The 25,226-nt window shown below is 52.8% G+C and overlaps 1 protein-coding gene across 27 annotated transcripts in view; it reads right to left on the reverse strand.

Moving 5' to 3' along the window:
- Positions 1-25,226, reverse strand: part of DENND1A (DENN domain containing 1A) — a 513,391-nt gene that overhangs the window by 4,022 nt on the left and 484,143 nt on the right. For 13 of the 27 annotated variants that reach the window (XM_070596426.1, XM_070596409.1, XM_070596412.1 and 10 more), the window contains 4 exons: positions 22,155-22,211; positions 15,845-15,933; positions 3,204-3,332; positions 154-412 (listed from right to left, as the gene is read on the reverse strand). In XM_070596426.1, coding sequence (XP_070452527.1) covers positions 154-412; positions 3,204-3,332; positions 15,845-15,933; positions 22,155-22,211 — 534 coding nt within the window. The remainder of the gene's footprint in view (positions 1-153; positions 413-3,203; positions 3,333-15,844; positions 15,934-22,154; positions 22,212-25,226) is intronic. The other 14 variants (XM_070596418.1, XM_070596408.1, XM_070596432.1 and 11 more) reach the window with 3 other exon arrangements.

The raw sequence follows: 25,226 nt of genomic DNA on the forward strand, positions 1-25,226 counted from the left end.
TGGCCGCTGGCCCACCTGGCGGGGTTTACAGTCAGACGGACCCTGAGCACTGGCTGAGGACCTTGCACAAGTCGCTGTTTCTCCCTTGGTCTCCTTCACTGTCACATGGGCAACCTGCTCGTGTGGGGAAGGCCTCCCCCGCCCGCATAATACCTGATAGTCAAAGGTCCCTGGTTGCTCCCTGAGGTCTTTGGGGGTCCGAAGGTCCTCTAAGCTCTTGGCCTGGCCCAGTGGTTGCAGTGGGACCTCCATGTCCAGGCTGCTGAAGACGTCTTCCAGGAGGTCGATGCTGGCAGCCCGGTCGGGCGGAGCTGGGGCAGGGCCCATGGGCTCCCGGGCTCGCTGCTCCGGGCTCTCCGCCTCGTCGCCGTCGGCACTGTCTGACTCCTTGAGTGTCCGGTATGGCTGTGGCCTGGGAGGAGGCAGAGCAGGCTGGGTTCTCCCACCCTGAGCCTCCCCTGGAGGAGCCAGCCACCCCCACCCATTCCCAGGAACTTCCAGGCCTGGAGGCGAGCTCCTGGGAGCCTTGGGGTCAGGAGAGTATCCTGTGGTCCCCGTGAGTGCAGGAGTCTGGGTAGCAGCACTGACAGACCTGGGGCTGAACCTGGGCTCTGCTGCTCACTGTGGGACCTTGGGCAAGTCGCTTGGCTCTACCTTGCACTGGGGGGCCCACTTAGTTCCCCTCAAACCACATGGCCTTCCACAAAACTGGCTAATGGGCTTGCAAGCCATTCAGACAAGCTCTGAGGAAGCAGACATGTCTGGAAAGGGAAGAGGCACGCAGAGTCATTCCTGAGCCCACCGTCTGCGCTCCCACCCCCACTGCGGCAGTTGGGTCCTAGGAACCCAGCTGGGGAAAGTCCCCAGGGCAGCTGCCCAGTGTGCCCCGGGATCCTCAGGGGGACCGTCTGGGCCTCAGCCTGTGCTGACCTCAGTTCTAGCTCTGGTCATACCATCTCTTGCTGTGGGACCTTGGGCAAGTCACTTAACCTCTCTGAGCCTCAGCCATGCTCCTGTTGCAGAGTGCACCTCCCTTGTAGGTGGTGGTGGAGACTGTGAGCGAATGCAGCACCTGGTGCACAGCAGGCATGCAGAGACTGTTAACAGCATTCTGCGCGTTCATGCACCCAAACCTTGCAGGGACCCAGGTGAGGTGACAAAGGGTCCTCGTGCTTTCCTTTCTCACAAGCCTGAGCCCCAGGGTACCACTGGGTACCTGGAGAAAGGTGCCTGGATATACTGGAGCTCTAGCGGAGCCGGAGCCGGGGCCAGAGCACGTCCCGCCTCCTCTCACCAAAAGGCTGGGGCTGGTCAGGCAGAAACTGCCCTTGGCTCAGGTAAAGTGGGGGGAAGGACGCCACCTGCTGGTCCCAAAGGTCCACTCTCAGGAACCAGGGCAGAGGACAGACAGCAGAGGGAGAGGGCTCAGCCTACTGGCAGGGACTCCATCAGCCTGTGGTATCCTGCTGAAGCAACACAAGCAGCCCATGAAGTACGACTCATACCCTCACTTTGTAGATGAGGAAACTGAAGCTCAGAGAGGCTAAGTGACTCATTCTATGTCACACAGCACCTGGCAAGAGGTGGAAATGAAAGCCAAGTATGAGAGACTTCAAAAGCCCCTCACTCACTCTGACTAAGCCATCTGACCAGGGAATTAAAGCCCCTTTAACCCAGTTGAACACAATGAAGGAGATACAGAAAAGTCAGTGTGCTTCTTACAATTAAGGAAATAGTGATCTTTAAAAAGAGCCCACTTTGTCTAGAGTTAAGATGGGCCACTTCCTTTTCCTACACACAAAAGCCAATACTTTTATAGATCACGGCTAAGGGAGTGAGCAATACCCATTATTTAAATAAGTAAGGCATCAATTAACTCAAAAAGAGCACAGCCTGCTGGGCTCCGCAGTGGGGCCTGCACATCACCCAGGCAGAGTGCTCCACTTGCATGGTGAGTTCAGGCTCATACCCGGATAAACATTTCTTATTCCAGTGATTTTCTATTTTAATTAATAGTAGAAACGGGAACTGATACAGTAAGCGTATGATGTCATAGATATTATTGCTTAGGACGAGGCTGATTTCTAAAAGTTTTAAAGAAAAATTTGAAAGAAAAAATGTACAGAAAAGGTGGCACGTGAAGCCTTGGCAACACTGACTGAGGCCACCACTTTCTAAGTGAGGGTGTCAGGAGGGGATCGACTTGCCCATGGTCACAGGTGAGCTGGTGGCAACAAGGGCCCATGGGGCAGTGGCAGGAGCACAGCTGTCCTCAGGCCAGACCACAGGGAGGGGCTGGCACCTAGGGCCCGATGCTGGGGACTGGGACAGGGAGGTGGTGGAGGGGATGTGAAGGGCTGGAGGGAGGAGCCCCTCCTCTGCGACAGCCATAACAGTTTACTCCCTAGAGGGCTGAGTGGGCCCCACAGGTGCTCAGCCAAGGGCGGTTCCCTTCTCTTACAGGCTCCCATTAGAAACACCACACAACCTTGTCAACACGGAAACATGACAACAGCCATCCCTTTGCTCAGTCCTAGCTCTGAAAAACCTGTGGTTGGAGGGGCAAGAACCAGCAAAATAAGGGGAACTCCCAAAGCCCAATTTTGGGGGTGGGTAGATTGTGGGTGAACCTTTTTTTTTCTTGTTTTATTGCAATTTATAATTAGAATGAGGCTTAAGCTATAAATAGTAATGATAAAAATTATCTTAAAGTCAGGCAGATGAATAAAACATTTGGATATGCCAGCATTAATATACATATTCCATATCAATAAAGTTTTTTTTTGAAACTTAAAACCTGACCCTCCAGCTCCATGGCTTTCCTAGATATGCTGAGATAAAGGATTCAGGCCTCAACCACCAGGTTAACGCAGCCACCAATTCCATTAACAATTAAGTGCATTTTCCCCATATAAGGAATGCAGACTGATGCTCCTGTCTCACACCTTTAGAGCCCTGTCACTCCTGTCACCTCACTCCACTGTCACAGCACCTGTGGGCTGGCAGAACGAAGGCCCTGGGAGGAGGCACACAGAGGTGGCATTCCCCTTGCAAGGTAGCACTGGGGCACCGGAGGTGGCAGCTCCAGACACCCCTCCCCCAACACACACAAGCGCAGGCAGCACTGGCCACCCCCTCCCCCATAAGTGGCCCCAGAGAGTCACCAAGCCGAGTTCAGGGAAATAGAAGAAGGAAGGAGAGACCATTCAAAGGGAGCGGAGAAGAAAAAGCTTTCGGTGAAGCCAGAGCTCGGGCCCTCTTCCCGCTGGCATTCATCGTCAGAGGAGTCTTCGGAGAGGAAGACCGCATAGTGTCGCAAGGGCTTTACCAGGCTGGGGCAGAGGAGACAAGAGAGGAGAGAAGCGTTAAGCGGTGCCCTCAGAACTCCACACGGCAGGGTGGGCAGGAGGCCTCTGTGTCCGGCGCCTGGCCCTGGCCTCCCTTTGCCAGCCTGGGGTGGAGGCTCCCTGGAAAATGCCACAGGTCACCAGAAGCCCGACAGGCCCCATGGTGAGAAAGCTGGTCCCAAACAGAAAAGAAGCTGTGTGTTTGCCACATGTGTCAAGAGCTCTCAACACACAGTCCCATCCTCGAGGACCTGGTAATGCCACTTCCATCGAGATAACCCTAAATGGAGCAAGGAATCACGCACAAAGATGTTCATGGCTGCTATGTTTACAACGTTGAAACATGAAACCACCTAAATTTCCAGCAACAGGAATCTGGTGAATTATGGTACAGTTGGCTGAATATTATCCTCCCATTAGTTATAATGTTTATAAAGAAAAATCTAAAAATCAGGATGCAGAATTGCAGTTATGTAGCATTCTCTCTCATCTACTAATAGAGAAATGCATAGAAAAAAGACTGGAAAGGTATGTTCCTAAATGTCAACAAGAGCTAGTGGGATTATGGGTGATTTTTCTCTTCTGCCTCCTTTTGTTTTCTGTGTCTTCTACATTTTCTACAATGTGCATATCGACTTCACTAATCAGGAAAAAATAAAAAATAAAAAAGTTGAAGAAGGTGAGCCACGTGGAAGAGCACTCGCCAGGAGGCCCTTTTCTGATTAGCGGTTGCTCTCTGGAGTCTCCCTCAGATGCCTCTTCAGAGAGTCTTTTTCATCTGTGATGTGGAAATTAAATATTCATTGTTATAAAAAATACATCTCCCTTGTCAGCCACCTGTGAGCTCTACCTCTATAAACACAAACATACACAGCCCAGAGAAACTCCACGCCCGGTCCTATGAATTATACACCGACTGGGGCCCGCGCACGATGTGTGCCCAGAAAGGGATGGAGGGCAGACCTCGGTTCAAGTCCCGGCCCCACGGCTGCGGCTCAGGCTCGCAGCTGGGGGCGGGCAGCGCAGGCCTCTGCCCTGCACAGCGGGCTGCGCAAGCGCTGAGGATCCCCAGGCGGCGAGGGCAGTTTGGGGAGAGCGTGGGGCAGGAGACACAGGGTGCCTGGGGGGGCTATCCCCCCCTGCCAGAGACTCTCCTTCCTTTGCTTTCTATGATGCAATTTCTTTCAGGTTTACTTCAGGGAAGGGCAAGGTGTCTGAAACCAGTGCGTGGGAACCACGGCTGCAGAGCAAGTCCCCGGGCACTGGAGAGGGATTGTGCCCGGAATCTGCCACGATTCTCCATCGCTGATGCCAAGCCAGTTGTTACCCAAGAACACGCTGTTCTTTCAAAGGTAGCAGCAGAGCAGCTGCCAGGAGCTGCCGAGCGCCCCAGCACTTCCACCCCAGAACCCCTGCACTTCCGCGCATGGGCCCTGGAAATTAGCTGGGCAGAGAGTTTTTCCTTTGTACTGAAGTGGACGTCGAGGCTCAGAGAGGGAAGCCACTCACCCAGGGTCGTACACAGGGAGCTGGCGGGTCACAGCACTCCTCTCCCAGGCCGCCTTGTTGGGTGTTAGGGACGAGACACACCTTGGCCCTCCCTGGACTAGAGAGGGGCACCAGCCTTGGAGGGGCATTTTCCTCCGGGCCCAGAGAGGATAGGAAGAAGATCCGATCTGCAGAAATGTGGCCTGGTCAGCCTCAGGACAAGGCTGCCCGGCTCCTGCCACTTCCACCAGGACACAGAACAAGGCGCAGCAGAGGGGCCAGGCTCCCCGCTGCCCCGGGCCACTCTCCACACAGCCACGCGAATCCTGTTCAATCACAAAGCCGACCCTGTCACTCGCCTGCTTAACACCTGTAAACTCGCCGCTCTATTGCTCTCACGGCAATAGGTTGTGTGGCAAGTTAAACCTACTGAGAAAAGTGTTAGGAACATCAAGGTTCAGACACTTACAGAACAATGTCCTTGTCCGTGTTAAAGTCAGAGGCCCACCCCTCCTCCCCAGCACTGGGCTGCTCTCCTGAGCAGGCGAAGGATGAAGGGGTGGGCGGACACCCTGGCCTCATGCTCTGCGCTGGGAGCCGGTGGAATGTGCTGAGTGGGCGGGGGCCAGGGCTGCAGAGCAGCAGCTCCAAGCAGGGCAGACACCGTGCGGTACGCCTGGCCCTGTCCACCTCGGAGGCCACCAGTGCCTGTCTTCTTTGCCTGGTGCACCCACTGCTCTTCAGTCTTGAAGGCTCAGCTCAAATGGCTCTTCTAGGAAGCCTTCCTGGGGTTCCCGGCTGGAGTCTCCTCCTGGATGGAGTTAGCTTCTCCTCGGGCTGCACGCTTAGCACGCCATGCATACCACCTAACCTTGAATTGCAGCTCCTCAAGGGCAGGGGCCTGGCTCACTCTTCTCTCTCCCCGCCTGGGGCGCAGCATTAGCACAGGAGAAGTTTGCTGATCGAATGAGTGGAAGCAGTGTGCTGGGGAGGCAAGACGCTACACACTCCCCATTTCATCACGCACTCATCTTCCTGGAGCCCGGCCACGGCACTTGTCCCTTTTAACACAGTATGAAAATGTCCCCTGAGTTGCCCATCTGTCCTCTGGGAGGCTGAGACCTGGAGAATGGGACCACGTTTGGGGTGGGGGTGTTAGGTATACAGGGGCAGGCGGGAGTCTCGGAAAAAGGTTAAGAATAAAATCCAGAAGCAGGCACGTACCAGGGGCTTTATATAGGTTATTTCTACCCTTCCCAACAGCCTAGCAGGAGGGCATCACTGTACTGATTTTACAGAGGACAAGACTGTCATTAGTCCATCCACACACCCAACCAAGAGGCACTTCCTGAGCTCTTGTTGTGAGCAGACCCAGTGCTCGTGGGAATCACTGGTGACGAAGAGCTGTGATCCGGTGACCAGCCAGGACGTGCCGAGCAGGGATGCCAGCCCAGCGCCCTCACTCTCCTGTGAGCTGGGCTGGTGGCGGATGTAGATGAGGCGGACACGCACCTCTGCTTGGGTCACACTGACTGGGGCTCTTGGATGCCCTCAGATCCGCCTTGAATGCCTTTCCAACACCCATCCAAGCACAGCCCCTCCTCTCGCTTTGACAGCAAAGCAGAGACCACAGCTTGGCACATTAGTCCAATGCCACTAAACCTGCCAGGAACGTCTGGACTCACAGGAGAGCAAAGAGCTTCTGTGCTGGACTGGACCTTGGCTTCATGAAAACAGGCTGCTGCCATTCATGGCGCTGTCAGAATCCAGTGCGGGATCCCGGGGGCGGTGAGGGAGGCAGAAGGGAGGGAGCCTAGAACTCCCCTCACAAACCACTTTCCCTTTCCAGGTGACTCCTGGCCAGGCCAGGCTGGGTGGGCAGTGGCTCCAACAAGAGGCCCAGGGTGTCTCCTGAACACGCCATCTGTCTCTCGAGAGTGACGGAGCACCCAGGCGAGAACTTTGCCATGCAGTTTGGTCAAATGAGAGTTGTTTTCAAGTCAGGCTTCAGGCCACATGGATGACGATGATAACACTAGCAGTACATACAAGTATTGGGTTAAATGCTGTCCATACAGTTTCTAATTAATTCATCATCACATCTTTACTTTGCAGATAAAGAAGCCAAGGCTCAGAGAGGGGGAGTCAGTTGCCCATTGTCACACAGCAGCTAAAGGTAGAGCTGGTAATCTGGATTTGCCTGACTCTAAACCACTTGGCAATCCTGCCTGTTCAGTTTCGTGGATCTGAAACAATGAAATAAGGGGTAGGGTGTTTCCCCTTCTACTTTTAATAAAAGGGGAGATTTCAAAATAAACTTATTTAAATTCAGCTGCTCATGTTCTCCCATGAAACATACAGTCAGATATTTGTCAGAGATAAAGGATAAACCATTGCAAACGTCCAGGTTTAAATTTTTTATTAGCTTAAGGCAGAATATGAAAAAAAAAAATTGCACCTCTTCCCTCATTAACCCAATTCAGCTACTACCCTGCAGTCTGCCACCCACCACTTGCCTGGGTTTTATTACACACAAAGAGCTGTCTGTGAAAAGGCAGGTTGTGGCAAACTTGGCTGCCCAGCGAGGGCTGCCGGAGTCTTGGCGAGAAAGAAAGGCCCGCTGTCCATCACCGTTCAGGCCCCATCATCTCCCATGGCTGCTCCCGCCTCTGCCCACCTCGTCTCGGTGCGGAGTTCCCAAGCAGATGACTTCCCGAACCCTTTCTAATGTTTGGTTTAACGTGTCGCCGGTTAGCGCACGCGTGTGACAGTGGTGACAGGCGCGGCTGTTCCTTTTTAAATACCATGTCAGAGACACGGCGTCAGGAGGCGGGGACGTGCTCTGTGGCTCTCTGCCGCGCCGGGATCGCACGGGCTTATTTTTAATGAGGAATATCTGCATCTTGAGAGTTTTTTCATGTGTCACATCGCGTGGACAAATCAGCAGCACGTCACGCTGGCCCAAAATGAAATGCTGACAAATGTAGATATTTCAAATTTAATTGACATTTAAATGTACTTGAGATAGAGAAGGGAAAAAATCAGCAAGGACTTGGTCTCTGGAGGTAACAAGGGGAGCTGCTGATCATTTTCTAAAGGATCATTTCACTCCAGCACAAAGCATCTTTACTCTGTGAATGTCTGGGCCGCGCTGGGGTCCCTTGATTATGAGGCCCCTGTGGGGCTGATGAGCAGGGACAGGCCCCAGGACAAGGCCTGTCCTGCCTGCCTGGTGGATGTCAGTCTGTCCAGTCTTCCCCCATCCCGCACTTCCCAGCCAGACGATCTTGGGAAGGTTATTTCCTCCCCGAACCTCAATTTCTTATCTGCAAAATGGGGATTCTACAGCCCTCCTGATGGTCTTATCACAAAAGTTGAAAGAAAATATTTGTAAACGCTTTGCGTAGTGCCTAGTCCATATTCAATTGCTAGCCATAGGCCACATTCACCTGCCAACAAATAGATTTTGGGCATTTTCATACCGTGCAGGGTCTTCCCCAGGTGTTCAAGGACGAATAAGGTAGTCCCTGCCTTCAAAGACCTTCCCAGTCAAGGTCACTGGTCCCGCTGGACACATCCTAGCACACAGAACCATCTGAGAACCTCTGCCTGGGGGGTCCTGCCACGGCTTCCACCCATCACCACGACACAGGCCAACGCTCTAGACACACCGTAGCATGTGCATAGGCTAAAGACATAAAAGAAGGCTCTAAGCACGTCAGAGGGGTCTCTGCAGAAATGAGCTTGGGGCGGGGCCCACAGAGGAAGCTCGGGAACCGCGCCTTTGACCCGGGGTAAGGGCTAGGGTGTTCTCAGAGAGGAAGAACTGGAGACAGATATGGGAACCCGCTGGACACTGGATCTTTGTCCTCACTTGTATGTGACTATCTCCTTAAAGACAATAACGAAGAGAGCGACTGCTGTATCGAGTCATGATCGCCACCGAGAGGAGGACTTCCGGTCAGGTGAACCGGTCCCATGAGGACTAGTGAGTGCGAGACCAGGTCCTCCTCCCCAGTAGGGGACTTGTGCTGCCCGGGGGCAGTGCTGGGGGTGGACCTGGCCCAGGGCTGGTCAGTCCACCTGTCAGAACCTTGGCTGCCTCGTGGTAGAACAAACATGCTAACGACGCCTTGACTGTGAAGCCCATGGAGAGCGGGGAGGCTAACCAGGATGACACACGTGAGCGCAGTGGGCACGCAATGGGCACGCCATGGGCACTGAGGAAATGGGATGCGGCGTCTGGACAGGGAGGGGCCCTGGTGAGAGGGCAAAGGCTTTCAGAGGTCACTGAAATCATACTGTCTTGAGAGTGGGGCACCTTCTCCAAGGGCATCCTAAAGGCCTGGTTTTTCAGTGGGAACTAACATCCCCTATCGTGGCAGCTCCCAGGAAAAGCCCTTCCCTCTGAAGGGAGAAGCGGCTGGAGACCAGGGGACCTATGCTTTCCTGGGCAACTGCGTGTCCCTGGGGCTCCTTGGCAGTTCCTGCTTTTCCAGTCTGGGCTCAGGCTTCAGGTCTGGCTTGGCTTTGTCTCCAGGGCCCAGAACCCACTGTTGGAGAGGATACGGGGCCTGAGTCAGGCCAGGAGCCTCTTGCCTTGCTAATTGGGTCCGTGACCTTCTGCTTGGGTGTTTGGACTCCAGCCACTCAGGGAGTGGGTCCTGGTGGCCTGCCAGGGGGTAGGCCCCAGACAGCTGCCCCCACCCCTGGGCCAGGGCTCAGCTGGCATCTTGGAGACTCACTTCTGGGGCTGATGGCAGTTTCTGGCTCTTAGAGGGCCGGGGAGGTGCTGGTAGCTTCACAGTCACATCCTAGTCACACCTGGTACACAGTAGGTCCTCTTTACACACTGTGGTTGTTAACTGACACCCCTCTCCCATCGCCAGGGTGCTGGGCCGTGAGCTTCACCCTGCCTCCAGCGATTCCTTTGTGATTCATTCAGGAATATCCCTGAGCAGAAGCCTGGGCCAGGCTCTGGCCCGGGAATTGAAGCCAAAGCTAAAGGACAGACAGCTCTGCCCTGGAGGAGCGCACAGATTACCGGAGGGTGTGTGCATGTTGTGTGTGTACCTGTGTGTGATGTAAAGCGAAACTGCAACGTGGCAGTTCAGTGCTACCTCAGGGGAAGCTCAAGGGATCGTGGGATGGGAAGGGAGTGCACAGCTTGTGGGGAGGCATCAGGGGAGGGTCAGATGGCTGAGGCTGTAGCAGCTGCCTCAGGAGATGGCAGGAGGGAAGGCTGGCGGGCCCCGCTAACTTAGGATGCTCATGTGGCTCCTGTGGGCAGTTTCCCAAACTGTGTTCCTTAGGATGTTAATAGGAGTGTGTTTAAAAAAAAAAATAGATGGCAAAGAGACATGCCCAGGGTCTCAGGCTGGCAGCTGGTGGGCCAGGATGCTGACTCAGGTCTGTCCATGCCAAAGTCCTGCCCAGCACGAGCCACCGCTCAAGCAGCAGGTTAGTGCCCGCAGCCCCAGGGCAGCCCCAGGTCCATCTAGGAGGCAGAGGGGCTCTACCCCGTTGTGATCACCGGCCACTGAGGCCGTGCTGAGCCCAGGTCTGGAGGAGACTGGGGGTGGAGCAGCATGTCAGCTTCTGCCAGAGCGTGTGTGCAACTGGTCCAAAGAGATACAATCGCAAAGTGTTCTGAGACCTGGTCTTTGGGCAGAGCTCTCACTAAATGCTTCTGGCTGCTTCTTCTGATCTTGTTTTAATCTTCTGGGGCTTTGGGTGCTGGGGTCAGGCAGTGCGATTCAGATGATCAGACTCTCCAATTCCTAAGCAGCATGGGCGGGCCGTTTTGTGCAGACTGTCCGCCTAGCCAGCACAACCTGCAGAATTTCTCCTGGGCCAGAAGGATTTCTAATGCCGGCCGCACATTCCTCTGGGTCCCCCAGACCCGTATTCCCAGGGAGTCCGCAGTTCTGGCGGGAATGTAAAGTGGTACATCTCTTTTAGAAAGTTCTTGAGTAATACACAGTAGAAAGCTGCCTATATGACCAGTTAGGTGTACGGGCTGTGGTGTTAAAGAGACATGTTTGAAACTCAGTTCTGCCACTAACTGGCTGTGTGACCATGGGCAGTGACAACCTCTTGGGGTCTCTGCTACTTCTGTGAAATAGAGCTAATGATACCTCCCTCCCCAGATTCCTCGTGAGGATTGAATGAAACGATGTATGTAAAGTGCTTAGCATGCGATTCCTGGTTAATGGTAGTTGTTAATCATTCTATTTCTTATAATGATATAAAATGAGAAAAAGCTTGGAGAACAAGCATGTTCACTCTGGCATTTTTTGTATCAGTGAAAACCTGGAACAATCTACAGATCCAATATGAGGGGTGTGGTTAGGCAGACCATGCACATACATACACACAATGGAATCTTCCATAATCACAAACACCAGGGGTTACAAGGACATGGGGCACGTCTGTATGATGGGACATTGCAAGGAAGCTGCGGCTCTGCAAAATACATAGAGGAAAAAGACGGGAGGGGAACCTGCAGAAATATTAGTGGGTTGGATTCAGAATGAACTTCTCTCTTTTCCCTAACTTCCTGATTGTCTATAAGGCTACTGGGTCATTTTTACAAACAAATAAAATTATTTGAAAAAGGCAGATTTTGCATGGATCTGCCCAGAGAGGTGAGCAGGACAATGGCTTGTGGGCCTGTGGTGGTTGAATCCGGCCCACTCTTACTTAGCACAGTGAAACTTCAAATAAGCAGAATGCTGCCAGTTAGGACTCTCACGTGACAGGAGGGTGTTGTGTGTCTCACCTGTTGGCAGACTTAGGAGCTCAGGCTCTGCAGCTGGTCGGGACCGGGTACATCTCGGAGCCACGCCGACCACAAGCCCCTTAAGCATGAAGACTTAGAAGGCAGCCCTGCCCTTCTGGATTGGTGTGAAGAGTTAGTAAGGTGGAGGCTGCCTCTATCTTGTTCTACGCTTTCAGCAACCCTGTGAGGGCTACTGCCCCTGGCCCCTACTGCAGCGAATGAATGATGGGCAGCCTGGCAGACAGAAGCACTGGGGACCAGCAGGCCACTCTCTGTCTTTGGCCTGTCTGCACACTGTGTGTGGTTTGGAGGGGTGGGCGGTACTGAGCACAGCACTGCCTTTTAGAGTTTGCTGTCAGCTCTCTTGAAGTGCCAGTTTGATGGGCAATTCCCCTATACCTGGCAAGCCAAAAGGAAAAAAGGTGGGGCCTGGCAGTTGGGCATACTCTGGCTGAAACAACCAGGGTCCACCCTTAACAGGTGGGGAGCTGTGGACCTCACCGTGTACACTGCAGCCGCCACCGTCCTCACCACTCAGAGTAGCTCATAGTCATAATTAGGTTCTTAACAAAAAGCCTGGATGATGCAGAAGAAAGGGTGAGGCCTCTGTCATTAGACAGCTGATCCTACCATTTTCTAGCCCTGAGACCTTGGGCAAGTTACTAACATACCTCTTTGAGCCTCTGTTTCTCTACCTGTTAAATGGGAAAGCTACCACCTACGCTTCACAATCTTAAGGGATGTTCAGTAAATGTTACTTCTCTTTCCTTCCCCAGGTAGAAACACCCAGGCACCAGTGGACACTGCTTCTTTGGCAGGAAGAGGACTGAACAGCTCCTGTACCCAACTCCAGCCTCCAGGGAACCAGAGAGGATGGGTGTGTGCTAGGCAGTCATCTCAGGACGTGGAGCTGTCTCTCTGGGCAGAGCCAGACTAACAACGGACCCCCATGGGCAGCAGAGTGTAATTGAGAAGATAGAATCAAGCAGCATTTGGAGTCCTGGCCCTGCCGCTTTCTAATTGGGTGGCCCTGGAACACCAGTCAGATACATTCTCGGAGCCTGAGTTCTCATTCTGTGGAAGGGGAAACGAATACCAGCCTAAGAGGGCCTAGGACACAAGAGGTGCTCGACTGCACTTGCTGCTAACCGGCCTCCGACCCACAGCCCGCGCTGCCTGAGCCCTCCTAACCCTAACTCTCACCCTAGGGGACCCTCAGGGCATTCCATCGGCCCTGTTCTGAATAATAATGGAAGTAGCTAATAATTCTTGAGGAGAAGCAGTCTCTGAATATTAATTAGCTAATGTTACCCGAAAAACAGAATGTTTTCTCCAGCAATCTTTCTGAAGTGTTCTTCCAATTGCCATCAGATGGCTTTAAGGGGGTAGGACTCGTACCTTTGATTCAGGAAGAAAGTTTGACACCAGAGAAATTTCATTTTGGGAAAACGCAAGTCAACAAAAGAGTCAGCACGGAGACTCTCTTTAAAGGACTCCTTTCTAAAATCCTACGGAGCTGACCCCTGGGAGGTTTTCAAAGATATTTGCTGAATGAATGGACAGACGGACATCAGCTGGAAAGAAAGAAATTGGACTTCAATGGACAGACTGGCCAGAGTGCTGGTGGCCAATGCTACTGGGCCTTGATGGACTCTAGGTGCTGAGCTGCTGCAGGAGGCCGTGGAGACCATCTTATTCTTAGTCAGCTCCACCTTGCTATTCGCAAAGTTAATTATTTAATGTGCTATTTGGAAGTTGGGAAGAGTTGGGGCAAGCAGTCAGAAGGATGGAATCCTTTGCTCAACTTCAAAGATCCTTTCTGCAGCCCAAGTCCTCTAAGATTCTGATGCTCTTTGATATTCCCAACGGAGACAACGATCCATGATCCAACAAAATCCAGGCCAGATTAAAGGGCCAGGTGCTGAGTCTGTGTGCCCAACATAGAACCACCTGGAACCAAGGCCCATTAGGATCTCGCTCCTGCCTGCTGGCTTGTCTCCTTGTGTGTCCCAACACCATGCTGACAGATTGGTGGAGCTGGTTTCTTCCCCCCCAGAACAATGTTTGATGAGGAGTCTGTTTTATTAAAATATTTTCCGCTGGATGCTTCCTGTGTTTCAAGAAGTTGGTCTTGCCAGCTGGAGCTGATGACAGTTGAGAAAAACATATCCAAGTGCTGTTGTGACATGGCATTTGGAAGCGGAGGAGCACAATCGGGGCGGGCAGGCAGTATGGGAAGAGATGCAGGAAAACACTCAGGTTGCACCAGAAATGTCACTGGCATTATGGGAGAACAGCCCTCCATTTGAAAAAATGTGAACAGAAACTCCTGGAATGATGTCCTAAAATGTACCTCTGTCTCCTGGTGGGCTAGAGCCACCGTGGTATATGGTCACAGAAAACCTGTCATTTATTTTCCATCACTGCCACTCTGCCCATCTATCAAACTAGCCCCATGCTCCCCATCATTTCAACCCCAAATGTTTCCCAAACAGAAGTCTAAAACAAGGCACATTGCTGAAAAAACAGAAAAGTGATACTGACGCACTTCTGGTAACGACCAGGAGGATGGGCTTACCAGACACTGGCCCTCTGGCACACCCTAGAGAGGCATCCCCTATCCTTGGGCTGGAAAAGCCACAGTGTGAGTAAGCGTGACAGGAAGTCCAACCTCCAAGTGAGAGCTTGGCCACAAAACGAGTAACGCTGTTCTGGAGAGTGTGGAGTGTTGTTGGTCTGAGGTGTTTGTGTGTAATGTACTGATATTCTGGGTTTGCATTTCAGTATCTACAGGCCAGTGACTCTGTATCCCAGGACAGTTTCTAAAAGATTTAGCCCAGTTTTAAAGAGGTGGCTTTAAAGAAAAGTGACGAGTTTCATGCCCCTAAGAAGAAATCTTCAGGGTCTGAGGAACTCTGAAGCCATGCAGCATTTTCTCCACAAGGGGGCAATCAAAGCCCACGCTAGTCACGGCCAGGGAGCAAGCCCTCAGTATTCCCAGTGTCCCATTGCAGAGCAAAAGTTAAACCCACACCTGACTTCAGGAGTCCTCTCTTCCAAATTGTGCATAACCAAGTGTCTCCCAAGACACACATCCGTACCCGCACCCACACACACTCTCCGTTTCCCGGAGCTTTCTGGGCTGGAGGGCTGGTTCTATGACGGCGCGACAGTCTCAAGCAATACCGTACCATAAACCAGAGAATCCAGGAAAAGCTGAAGTCACAGCCTCGGTGAGGCCACAGCTTGACATTTCGGAATCATTTCTTCCTTTCAGCTCCTTTTCTGGCTAAGACCTGCCATCTTCCCTAACTTCTTTCCCTGAGAACTTTTCTGAGTAGGGCAGACATGAGGAGCTTTCCCCAAGGGTCCCTGGGCACTATTTTTGATTCTCTCAACAACCCTAGATCCTTTCAAGGCATCACAGGACACCAGTGTGTCACTCCTGAGTTGTCTGGGCAGAGACTATGGGCTGTGTGCCCTGCATCCCTCTGGCGGAAGCAGGACTGCCTTCTCCAGGAGGTTCTGGAGTCGAGGCTGTGGGCAGCTGTAAGCCTCCCAACTCAGGCGGCTCAACCTGGTCACTGCACATCCACCCGCCTCATCATTTACCTCATCTATCCAACATCTACCCAGCAAGTGACTCTAAGCTGGGTACTATGCTGGGGACCGGGTATAACACCCAGTGCCTGCCCCAAGGGGCTCTGCGCCCAAGGGGAGGTAGAGAAGCAAAGCCATAACACAATAAATGCTGTGGCACAGGTGAGCAAAGGTGCTGGTGGGGTCGGGCAGCAGGCAGGCTCAGTCTTGTGCATAAATCTGGGCTCTAGAGACCTTAAGCCCCAGGCCTAGAAAGGTGGCAGCCCTCGTTAAATAGGAAGCCTCCTTGACCAGGTTCCTAACTCTCTCCTGCTGACCCTACATTTTCAGCATAAGGAAAGGCCTGGAACTTCCTGACCCTGTCCAAGTACCCTTCGGGCATCACCACTCAAAACTCAGCTCAGGTGCCCAGCTCCCTGGCCTCTGGGGCCTCCCACTGGTGTGACAACTGCTAATGGAAGCCGACACTGAAGATCAAGCCCTGCTCCCCGACTGACCTCTTTGTGAGACACCTGCTCGGGGCCCCAGGGAAGCTTTTCAAAGGCTGGGCTGCAGCATGGGCTCCAGAAAGCGTCGGCCCCCGCAGGATTCTTGCAGACAGAGGGGAGGGGAGCAAGGGGGTACTCACTGCTCAGGGCTTGGGACAGACGTTCTCCGGCCTTCTACTGTGATGTTGCTCTTCGGTCTCTTAACGACGTGTGGACGGGGAGGGCGCACCTAGAATGGGCACAGGGAAAAATCCCAGAGAAGGAGTGAGTTGGAAAAGCCATACAGGAACATTCTGAAGATTTGGAAAAGCAGCCCCAAAACAAACGTCAAGGGATTGTCACAGTATATGCTCAAAGGCTCTGCTTCTCATGGAAACATCGCCATTGAATGTGCAGTGGCTACATGAACCAGAATGCTGTGGCTCTTCTGTGGAGCTTGGTTTCCTCAGCTGCAAGTGGGAGACGGTTGCCCCTGCCTCCTCACAGGGCAGCCAAGAGGGTTCAATGAGACACTGTCTGCACAGGACCTGGAACAAAGAGGCCCTCATTAACAGTAAGTCCTGCTCACCTTCTTCTGGAACCCAGAAACTGGTTTGGTTGAACAAAAAGGTTTTACTCAGACTTTGTTTTCAGAGTACATGTGCTCGTTTTGTTCTTTTTACAACTGAATGACAAGATACTTATTTTCCTCTCTAAATGGGAGGGGGAAGAGAGCAAATAATAGCATTAGGGAGTGCCAATCAAACCATCTTTCTGCTGCCTAGGGACATCCTGAGCAGGCTCAGCACGAAGGCCGCACCCCCCGCGTGGCCACCGCTCTGACTGCACAGACCTGGCTCGAGGGTCGGTGACGGGTGTGTTTGACGGTGAAGCACACAGTTCCCTAATCCGTAGCTGGCTGCCGCAACAGGGTGGATTTTTTCTGATCTGCCACCTCTGAAAGCCAAGACAAGGGCCCATAGAAAAAGACAGCCCTCTCCCACCAGCGCCCATGACTGGAGTTAGGCTAAGAATTTTTAGGTGCCCTTAGAAGGATACTCATTTGATCCAATCAACATTACATGGCTTTAAATTTGGCACCATCATCTCTGAACATTTTCACTGCCAGAGAGGGAGTGGAGAGAGCGAAGCTAAGAAAGTCTATCTGTGAATTTCATTGCCAATAAAAACGACTGAGCATCCCAGTGCAGGGGGCTGATGCTCTCTCTGTAGATGAGGGACCAAGATAGGAAATGCCAGAATTGCTGAGGTTCGTGGACAAGATGGGGAATGAGAGCACCCACCTGCTCCAGTTCCTGCCCACCTCCCCCTGTACCCCCTCCCCCAGCAATTTGTGGGCGACACAGCACAACGGCTTAGGAACACAGATTACTGAAGTTGGGTGCATAAACTGTAGAGTCCCATCCGGCCCTCAGGTCTCTGCACGTCTGGCCTAACCAAAGCTTCTCCTGTGGAGCGGCCAGTCTGATCTCAGCCTTGTTTGGCAAATCAGAGATGTGGTACAAGCCAGGTGCATTCCACCAAACTTGCTGTCCTCTTCTCTGGGGTTACTGTGAATGTCCGACGAGACGATGCGGGGAAAGGCCTGGCACACAGTGGGGGCCCAATAAACGCTCACCTTGCTTCTTTGTGACCTTATCAATAACAAAAGGAAGATGAGGGTGGAGGAGGCTCTGAATCCGAAGATGAGATTTAAGATGCCCTTACCCTGCCTAGCATCCTGCTCAGTGCCTGGTATTATAATGGTTGCTCAGCAAGATTTTTAGAAACAAATGAATGTAGCTGCTTGGAATCTCGGAAGTGCATAATAATGTTGCTATTATTATCATTGTTATCAGAACAGTGCCTGCCACAAAGCAGACAACCAGTCACCATGTGCTGAATAAACGAATGAGTACGTTCCCATCCATTCTAACTCCGAACTGGTTTCGCCAACCACAGTCAGACTCCTCTCACAGCTGGGAAACAGGATTGCCTGGCTGGAATGTCCCCCGAGATTTTCACCACAAAGGCAGAGGTGCAGTGGGGCTCGTCCAGCAGTTCTGCTCTGCCCCAGGGGTTCTGGGGTGGGGGTTTCAGGAAAGGTCAGACATTAAGGCCTGTCAGCCTGTCCTTGCCCACGGCTGCTCCTTGCTACAATAAAGGCAGGTTAGGAATGTGAACTTGTGGCTGAAATGGGGGGATTAAGTTTGTGGCAACTTCAACGGAACTTGCAACGTGGTGAAACATGGGGAAAAAGAACAACAGAGCTAATTAGACGAGCTGAGCTGTCAGCGCGCTGCTGAATGGCTCAGCGCCAACAAACAAAAGGAACCGGGCTGGCAATCAGCAGGATCGATGGAGAAGACTGCTTCATTAGGGATGATAAAACAGACAGAGCAGGGAGGGGGCGGGGGCAGGGAGGAGGGTAAGGCGGGGGAGGGAGAGAAAGCACAACAGACCTGGAGACAGGCACCCGCATGGCTACGGACACACCCAGAGTCACGCACACCTGACTGGTGTGGACAAAGCCAGACACAAAATTATACTCAGCAACAACCATCCAGAGACATGCACAAGGCCTCGAGATGCTGACACACACACTGTCTCACAAACACACACTCACAGAGGCACGCACAGGAGGCAAAGGCCATGCGTGAATCTCTCTCTCTCTCTCTCTCTCTCTCTCACACACACACACACACACACACACACACACACACAGCCTCAGACGTACTGCCAGAGCCACAACCAGGCACAGACACGCACAGACAAAATGGTTTAATTAAGCCCGAATCACAAGATGATGGAGACAACTGGCCGTCATATTTCAGCGATCACATCCGTCTTTCTGGGGGGTTTAGGAAGGGTGGGGGCTGCGGATAAGGGAAGAAACCACATACACACACAACAGCCACTGGCCCCACCAGTGGTAGGATCCCAGCAGTGTCAGGGGAGAAAATGCTAAACAGGGATTTTGAGCCCTGTTCAAGGGGGACTTGAGGGGGAAGTTTGGAAACCAGCCAATTCCCCACTGGATTTAAAACCTGAGAAATCTAAGTCGGCAGGGTTAAATGTGTATTGAATACAAAAGCACTAAGTACATTTGATTTTAATGGTGAGGAAGAAATAATAAATACAGAGCTTATAAAGCGCTTCCCGTGCGGCTGACCACAGCCTGCCTCTCCCCTGCCCGCCCGGACCCGCTCCCCTTAGTCCACCAGACACCGGCGAGGCTTTCTTCTGCTCTTTCCTTTTTCTTCTTTTTAAAAAGAAAATCTAAATCCTTTGGTGACATCTGAACTCTAGCCACAGGTGCCAGGCCACAATGCTCCTTCCAGAAAGGCTGAATGGCTAGCCCCCGCGCTCCCGCTACCCTGGGCCAACGGCTGCTCCTCTGCCCAGAACATTTGCAGCTAAGTGACCTGGTAAAGCCCGGTGGGGGCCAGTGGTTTCTGACATGGGAGCTTGTCTGGTCGTCCTCTTCGAGGCCTTTGAGGGGTTCCACACCCCACCTCTCCCAGATTCACCCCTTGTGTGTAGTGGCACCCACCGGAAGTGTTCACACGAGTGCACTTGGAGTGAACAGACCCTGGGGTGCTGGGGACCACAGGGCCCAGAAAACACAAACCTTCTAGCACTCCCAAATTAGTCCCATAGTGACCCTGCTTGGCAGAAGAGGTTTGGGTAAGCAGAAGTGGGGTATATGTGCCCACTTCATGCCATAGACTGTGCCAGGCACTATACACATATGACTTTATCACCCTCATCAGGTGGGTGTTGCTAAAGCCATTTTACAAATGATGAAACTAAGGCTCAGAGAAGGTAAGTGTCTTGCCCAAGGTCCCACAGCTAGGAAGTAGCTAAGCTGTGATTCAAACCTTTTTGCTGTTTGTGCCTCTCTGACTTCCAAGCCCAGGAGAACTGGTTCTGCTAGGCACCTGGCCTCTTCAGTGCGCAGAACCCAAGGGGCGGCTCATGGCCTCCTGCACGAGTGCAGCAGCGGGGCTGCTGCCACTCAGGCTTTTCCAAGGGCAAGGTTTGCCTTCCCAAGTCCTCAGCTGCCAGTGGATGTGCCCTGCCTCCCCAACAGATCCACACAAGCCCCCGCACTGGTGAGACAACATGGAGTCCACGGGAGCCGTCTCCAGTACCTGAGTTTTTGCAAGGGGAGCAATCCTGCCCTGGATCATGTTTTCCCAGAGATTCCCTGCCTGCCTTGGATCCTGGGTGTCTACAGGGAATCCTGGGAGCTGCCCACTGGGTGACTTTGGTTTAAGGAAAGGCTGCTTGGTGAGGAGCAAGGAGAGGCCGTGCCGAGGCAGGCCTGGGCTCAGAGGCCAGCTTGGCCTCTTATCATCTTTGTGGTCTTGGTGGCAAACTGGGGAAATAGCATCTGCCTCCTCCGGACTGTGGACAAATGAGACAATAATAAACAAGTGCCCAGCACAGTCCTCGGCACATAAAAAGTGCTTGATAAGTGTTAATTCTCTTCACTTCTGTATCCCTGCCAGGACCTATTCTGCCCTAGAGATTCTACTCGAAGCCCAGGAGGCTGCTGATTAGTTTTTCTCAACTGAAGGCTCTGCCCCCGCACTTTATACTAAGATGGACTCCATGGAAATGGAGATAGAGGGCCAGGGAGCTTGGTAAGCCGGAAAGACCTCGGAGTCTAGAGTCTGGCGACCCCTATCTGCAGCTGCAGGACTTGCGTTAAGTTACTGAACATCAGTTTTCTCATCTGTAAAATGAGTGGAGATGATGCCTAATTCACAGAGTTACTATTAGGGCTCAACTGGGATGATGTGCCTAAGAACGATCTGCTGACTAGAAAAATCCTAGGCAAATGACGGTTATTAAGAAACTGGGCCATTCCTTAGAAGCTGGAAGATTTAAAAACCTGTTAAGAAGAATAAGAACCACTACTGTGTGCCAGGCACTATGCCAGGTGCTCTACAAACATCATCCACGTGCCTTCTACAGCAACCCTCTCTGATGAGGGCAAAGGAGAGAGAGAAGGGAGGCTCAGGGAGCTTCACGACTTGCCCAAAGACACACAGCTTTGGTGTTAAGCCCAGCTCTGCCTATTCCCCAAATCCATGTTGCTAACGACTGTACTGAACCCTCACTAGATCACTTAAGGTCTGACCCAGAAGGGGCTTCCTGTCCCCCAAAGAAGTTTCTTTTTGCTGTCTGTGCCTTCCTTCCAGTGACGGTGAGCAGAAACGTTCCAGCCCCTTGACAGCTGCGCTGATGAGGGTTTGGGCTAATCACGGTTTGACTGGGGTACGGGATGGGTCCGTCACACGTGGCTGGAACTGTAGACTCACAACTGCCACAGACAAAGGCATCCAAACCCCCCAGCCTCCACCCCAGCCCTCTAATTCCCACACAGGGTAGGGAAGGGAAAGAAACAGTGCCAGAGAACTTTCCAACATCCTCACAGAGAGCCGCAACCCAATTGATGCTGGGTACGCGCACCAAGGATTAACCTCAGACATGGTTCAGGCAGGCCCCTGCACCCCTCGGCCACCACCCCTTTCACAAGATGGAGTTGGACGGTGCATTGGAGAGGGCAGGAGGGGGTTAGGATATGAATCGCAGCTGGGTGGGAACCTGACCGCTTGTGCTTGGCTGCAGGAGCACAAGCAGGTGGCTGCTCGGAATAAGAGACAGAGAAACTCTTCTCTTGGTAAACAGCCCTCACCAAATGGTCCTGACAAGTTGCCCACTTTAAAGGAAGCTGCTAAAGTTGTTATGCCTCAGCACGGCTAGTCTGAGCTTACAAGGAAAGTGACTTCACTGATGCTGAACATGGGTCCCACACCCAATATTTTCCCACGGTATTTCTCTGTAAAAAACATGGACGGGTCTCTGTTCCTCGTCCACCCTGTTCCCAGGTGTTGGTGGGTTTATCACATCCCGTCCTGCTCTTCCACCCTTCCTTGGCACCTCACTTGGGAAGGTGGCGCTCTGCGTGAAGCCCAGGAGAGGAGGAGCCCCTGTCTCCCTCTGAGCCGGGTCATGTTCTCTGGGCATAGCCTTACCCTCGGGAAGGGACACCAAATGAATTTCCAAACCAAGATCTGGAGGGAACGAGATCTGTGCTGCCTGACTTTTGCTTCCTTTGTGAGAAAGAGGCGGTTAGAGAAGGGCTTTTAAAGCTCGTGGGCCAGAAATACAGCCCAACCTAGGGGATTTGCTCAAATGATGCACACACAGCAAACACACCACACAGCGGCCCTGGCTACCTACATTTCTGACCTGCAAGTCGCCAAACTGACTCAGAAAAGGGGAGAGAAGCCCAGAAAATGCAAGTTCGGGTTCATGCCACGCAGACAGGGAAGCTGAAAAAACCCAATTCCCGGTTTTCTTTCGCAAGGCAGCTGAGTTCACACTCCCAAGGTTTAGTCAGGCAGGGAGACGCTCAGGCAGTGTTAGGAGGGGAGGGCGGAACCACCGGCTACTCACGGGCCTGGAGCGCTGTATCTTGGGAGGCGGCGGGCGGGTGGGACGGAGTCTTTGTGGCTGTGTTAAAGTGAAACTTAAGACATCAGTACACACGGAGAAGGTTCGATGCATTTCCACACACAGCTTGAGAGCAAGTGTCTAGTCACTCAAGCCAGAGCCTGAGGGCTGTCCTAGATGCCTCCCTCACCCCCACAGCAACTGTCCCTGGGTCCTGCACATTCCATTTCTGAGGCCCGCCCCACTGCTATTTTTTCGTTCTAGCCTTGTCTCTGGTCTGGATCACTGTCAGCATTTCCCACAGGGCCCCCTGCCTGGATCTCCTCCAGCCATTCCCCACACAGGCCAAGGGGGGGTCTTCTAAAGTGCAATATGACCCTGCCACACCTCAGCTTCGAGACCTTTGCTGCCCCCACTGCCGCCTCCTTGATTACATGTTGGAATGAAAATATTTTGGAAGTTTTGGTTAAATATACTATTAAAATTAATTTCATACGCTTCTTTGTACTTTCTTAATGCAGTTACTAAAACACTTAGAATTCCATATGTCATGCACGAGTGGCTCCCATTACATTTCTCTCGGAGAGTGCTTGGTGGGAGGGATCCGTCAAACGTTAGACCTGCCATACAACCTCTTCTCTGAACCTGACTCCAGCAGGATAGGGGCCGTGTCTCAGGGGTCCCTGGATCCCTGGTACCCAGCACAGGGCTTGTGAAAGTGGCCTGAGGGGAAAGTTGGTCCAGGGACTTGGTAGAGAACCAGGGTCCCTCATGGCACTCTGAGTGCACATCTGGATAGAAATACACTGTGGTTTCCAGATCCTCAGCCATTAGGTGGGAACGTGGGCCAACCTGTGCTTGGTGTCCCTCCTTCAGTTGGAGGCTCTCTGGGAGTTGGGGATGCTACCCAACGAGATGAGCATGGCTGCCCACTGGGCCATGTTTCTTCCCTTTCATGGCTTACTGGAATCGTGTGGGACAAAGGGGAATGGAGACCCCCAGCTCACACTGCATCAGGATGGAAGTAGAAGGATGGTGGGGTGGAAGCCCCCTCCATGGATGCACAAGTTGCTGCCCTGTCAGATGCCCCACTCTCACACATACCCCTCTATTTCCCTTGTGCTTGGCCACTCTACTTCCAGATGACCACCTCCTCCAGCACCACAGCCCTCACTGCTTGTCACCTCTGACCTGGGCTGTTCCATCCCTGCTGGCTGGGGCGGCAGTGTGGTAGAGTGCTCAGGAGGCAGCCTCTGGGGTGAGAGGGGCTTGGACCGAACCCCAACCCCCCTCACTCTCTAGGTTCCCCCGGCCTGATTTAACCATCTGAGCCTCACTTTCCTCAACCGTATACACAGGAAACGGTGCCACCTGCCTGAGGGAGCTGTTAGGAAGATTCAAGGCGATGTTCGCCTAGATCTTTGCACGGTGCCCCCAGGAGATGTTGGCAACTATCACCATTAGCAGGTTTCCCTGCCTCCACCCTCTTCCATTCCCAGTCCATCTTCCACACTTGTTCCAGAGTAGACTCAAAAAATACATGCCCAATCATGTCACTTGCCAGCTTAAATCATCTCAGTGGAAGGGTGGCATCCCCCAAGGTGCCTTTTGAGAAACACCATTCCGGGAGAGGCACTGTACGAAGGGAAAAAAGGGGGGTCCCGAGGCAGACAAGCTGTGCAAGGCTGTCCACTGTCTTGCTCCTTTTGGAGGGTCACAATGCCGGGCAGCACGGCAAAGGCTGCCAAGTCTTACAATAAAAAACTTACCCTGGCAGGCAAAAATCCTACTGACTCTTTCTCTCAAAAGTTCTGTTCCTCCAATTTATTTGAGCACAGACTCACTTTCCCCATAACATCTATTAATATACCCCTGGAAAATGCCACCTGTCTGTTTGAAGCCCTCCAGATTCTGCGACCTCCCCACACACCTCTGTAGTCTCATCTCTGGTGCACAGCCGCCCCAGCTCGTTTCCCCAGCCCTGCCTGCCCACTTGCTCTCTCTGGAAGCCTCTCGCATTTTTTGCGCTTTCATGCTGGGCCCTTTGCCTGAAACACCCTCCCATTTCCTTTTCTCTCACTCCTGGTGGCTCTCATTCATCCTTTGCTGCCTGGCTCAAGCACCGCCTCCCCCAGGAGGCCCTCCGTGCCCTTCCCTGAGCAGTGTGGGTTAGGTGCTTGGCCCCCACCTCCCCACCTTGTATTCACAGCACACAGGTTGTCTCCTTTCTCCATTTCTTCTGGGGTCTAGTGTGGTTCCAGGTACATAATAGATGCTCAGCACATGATGTTTGGCTGAAACTTCACAGCATGTGTTGAAACTCAACAAACGTTAGGGTTCCAGATTCTGTAATTAACTGATTTTCCTTCAATTGTCATCAGGAAGTGCTGGTTCTTTTGCAATTGAATTTATAAATGGTAGTAGGAAAGCAACCTCTTGACCACATCCACCCTGGAAGCTGACAGAGGAAACCATGGGGATTGTAAGATTCCAAGAAAGGGTGATGTGGAACAAAGGTCCTGAGTGAGACAAGGAGGGCCCCACAGCATGGACGCCAGGTGTATTCCAGCATTGCCCCAGGGCCAGGCACACAGCGGACACACACTCTGCTTCCTGGAAGAGGAGGAGCAGGGCTGCTGGGCCACGGTGGTCGCAGTTTCCCAGGATGCTGGGGTGGGAGGACAGGGATGCAGGCTGGGGAGAGCTGAATTCTCGGGATAATTAGAACAGGCCATGGGGGGTGAGTGGTGGTGATTTGAGCAGGAAGGGGGGTAAAGAGAGAAGCTAGGGAAGGTTCAACCCAACACACTGTTTCTCAGAGCGTGGCCCCAGTGCTCAGGAAGCTGAATCCGAGACTAACTGAACGTGGGGACTACGGCAGTGTGCAGCAGGCTTGAGGAGGCCGCAGAGCTGGCCAGGACTCAGTGAAAGTCACTTAAGTCACTTACATGGGCCGGGAGCCTCCCCATCCCCCACACTCCCCAAGAGCAGAGACCTGCTCTCATTCTTGTTGGCACCCCCAGCCCACAGCCACAGGAGTTTGTTCATCTCTTCCCAGGGCCTTAGTGGCAGGGA

Source organism: Equus przewalskii, chromosome 26 (assembly GCF_037783145.1).
Source record: "Equus przewalskii isolate Varuska chromosome 26, EquPr2, whole genome shotgun sequence".
NCBI classification, from domain to species: Eukaryota; Metazoa; Chordata; class Mammalia; order Perissodactyla; family Equidae; genus Equus; species Equus przewalskii.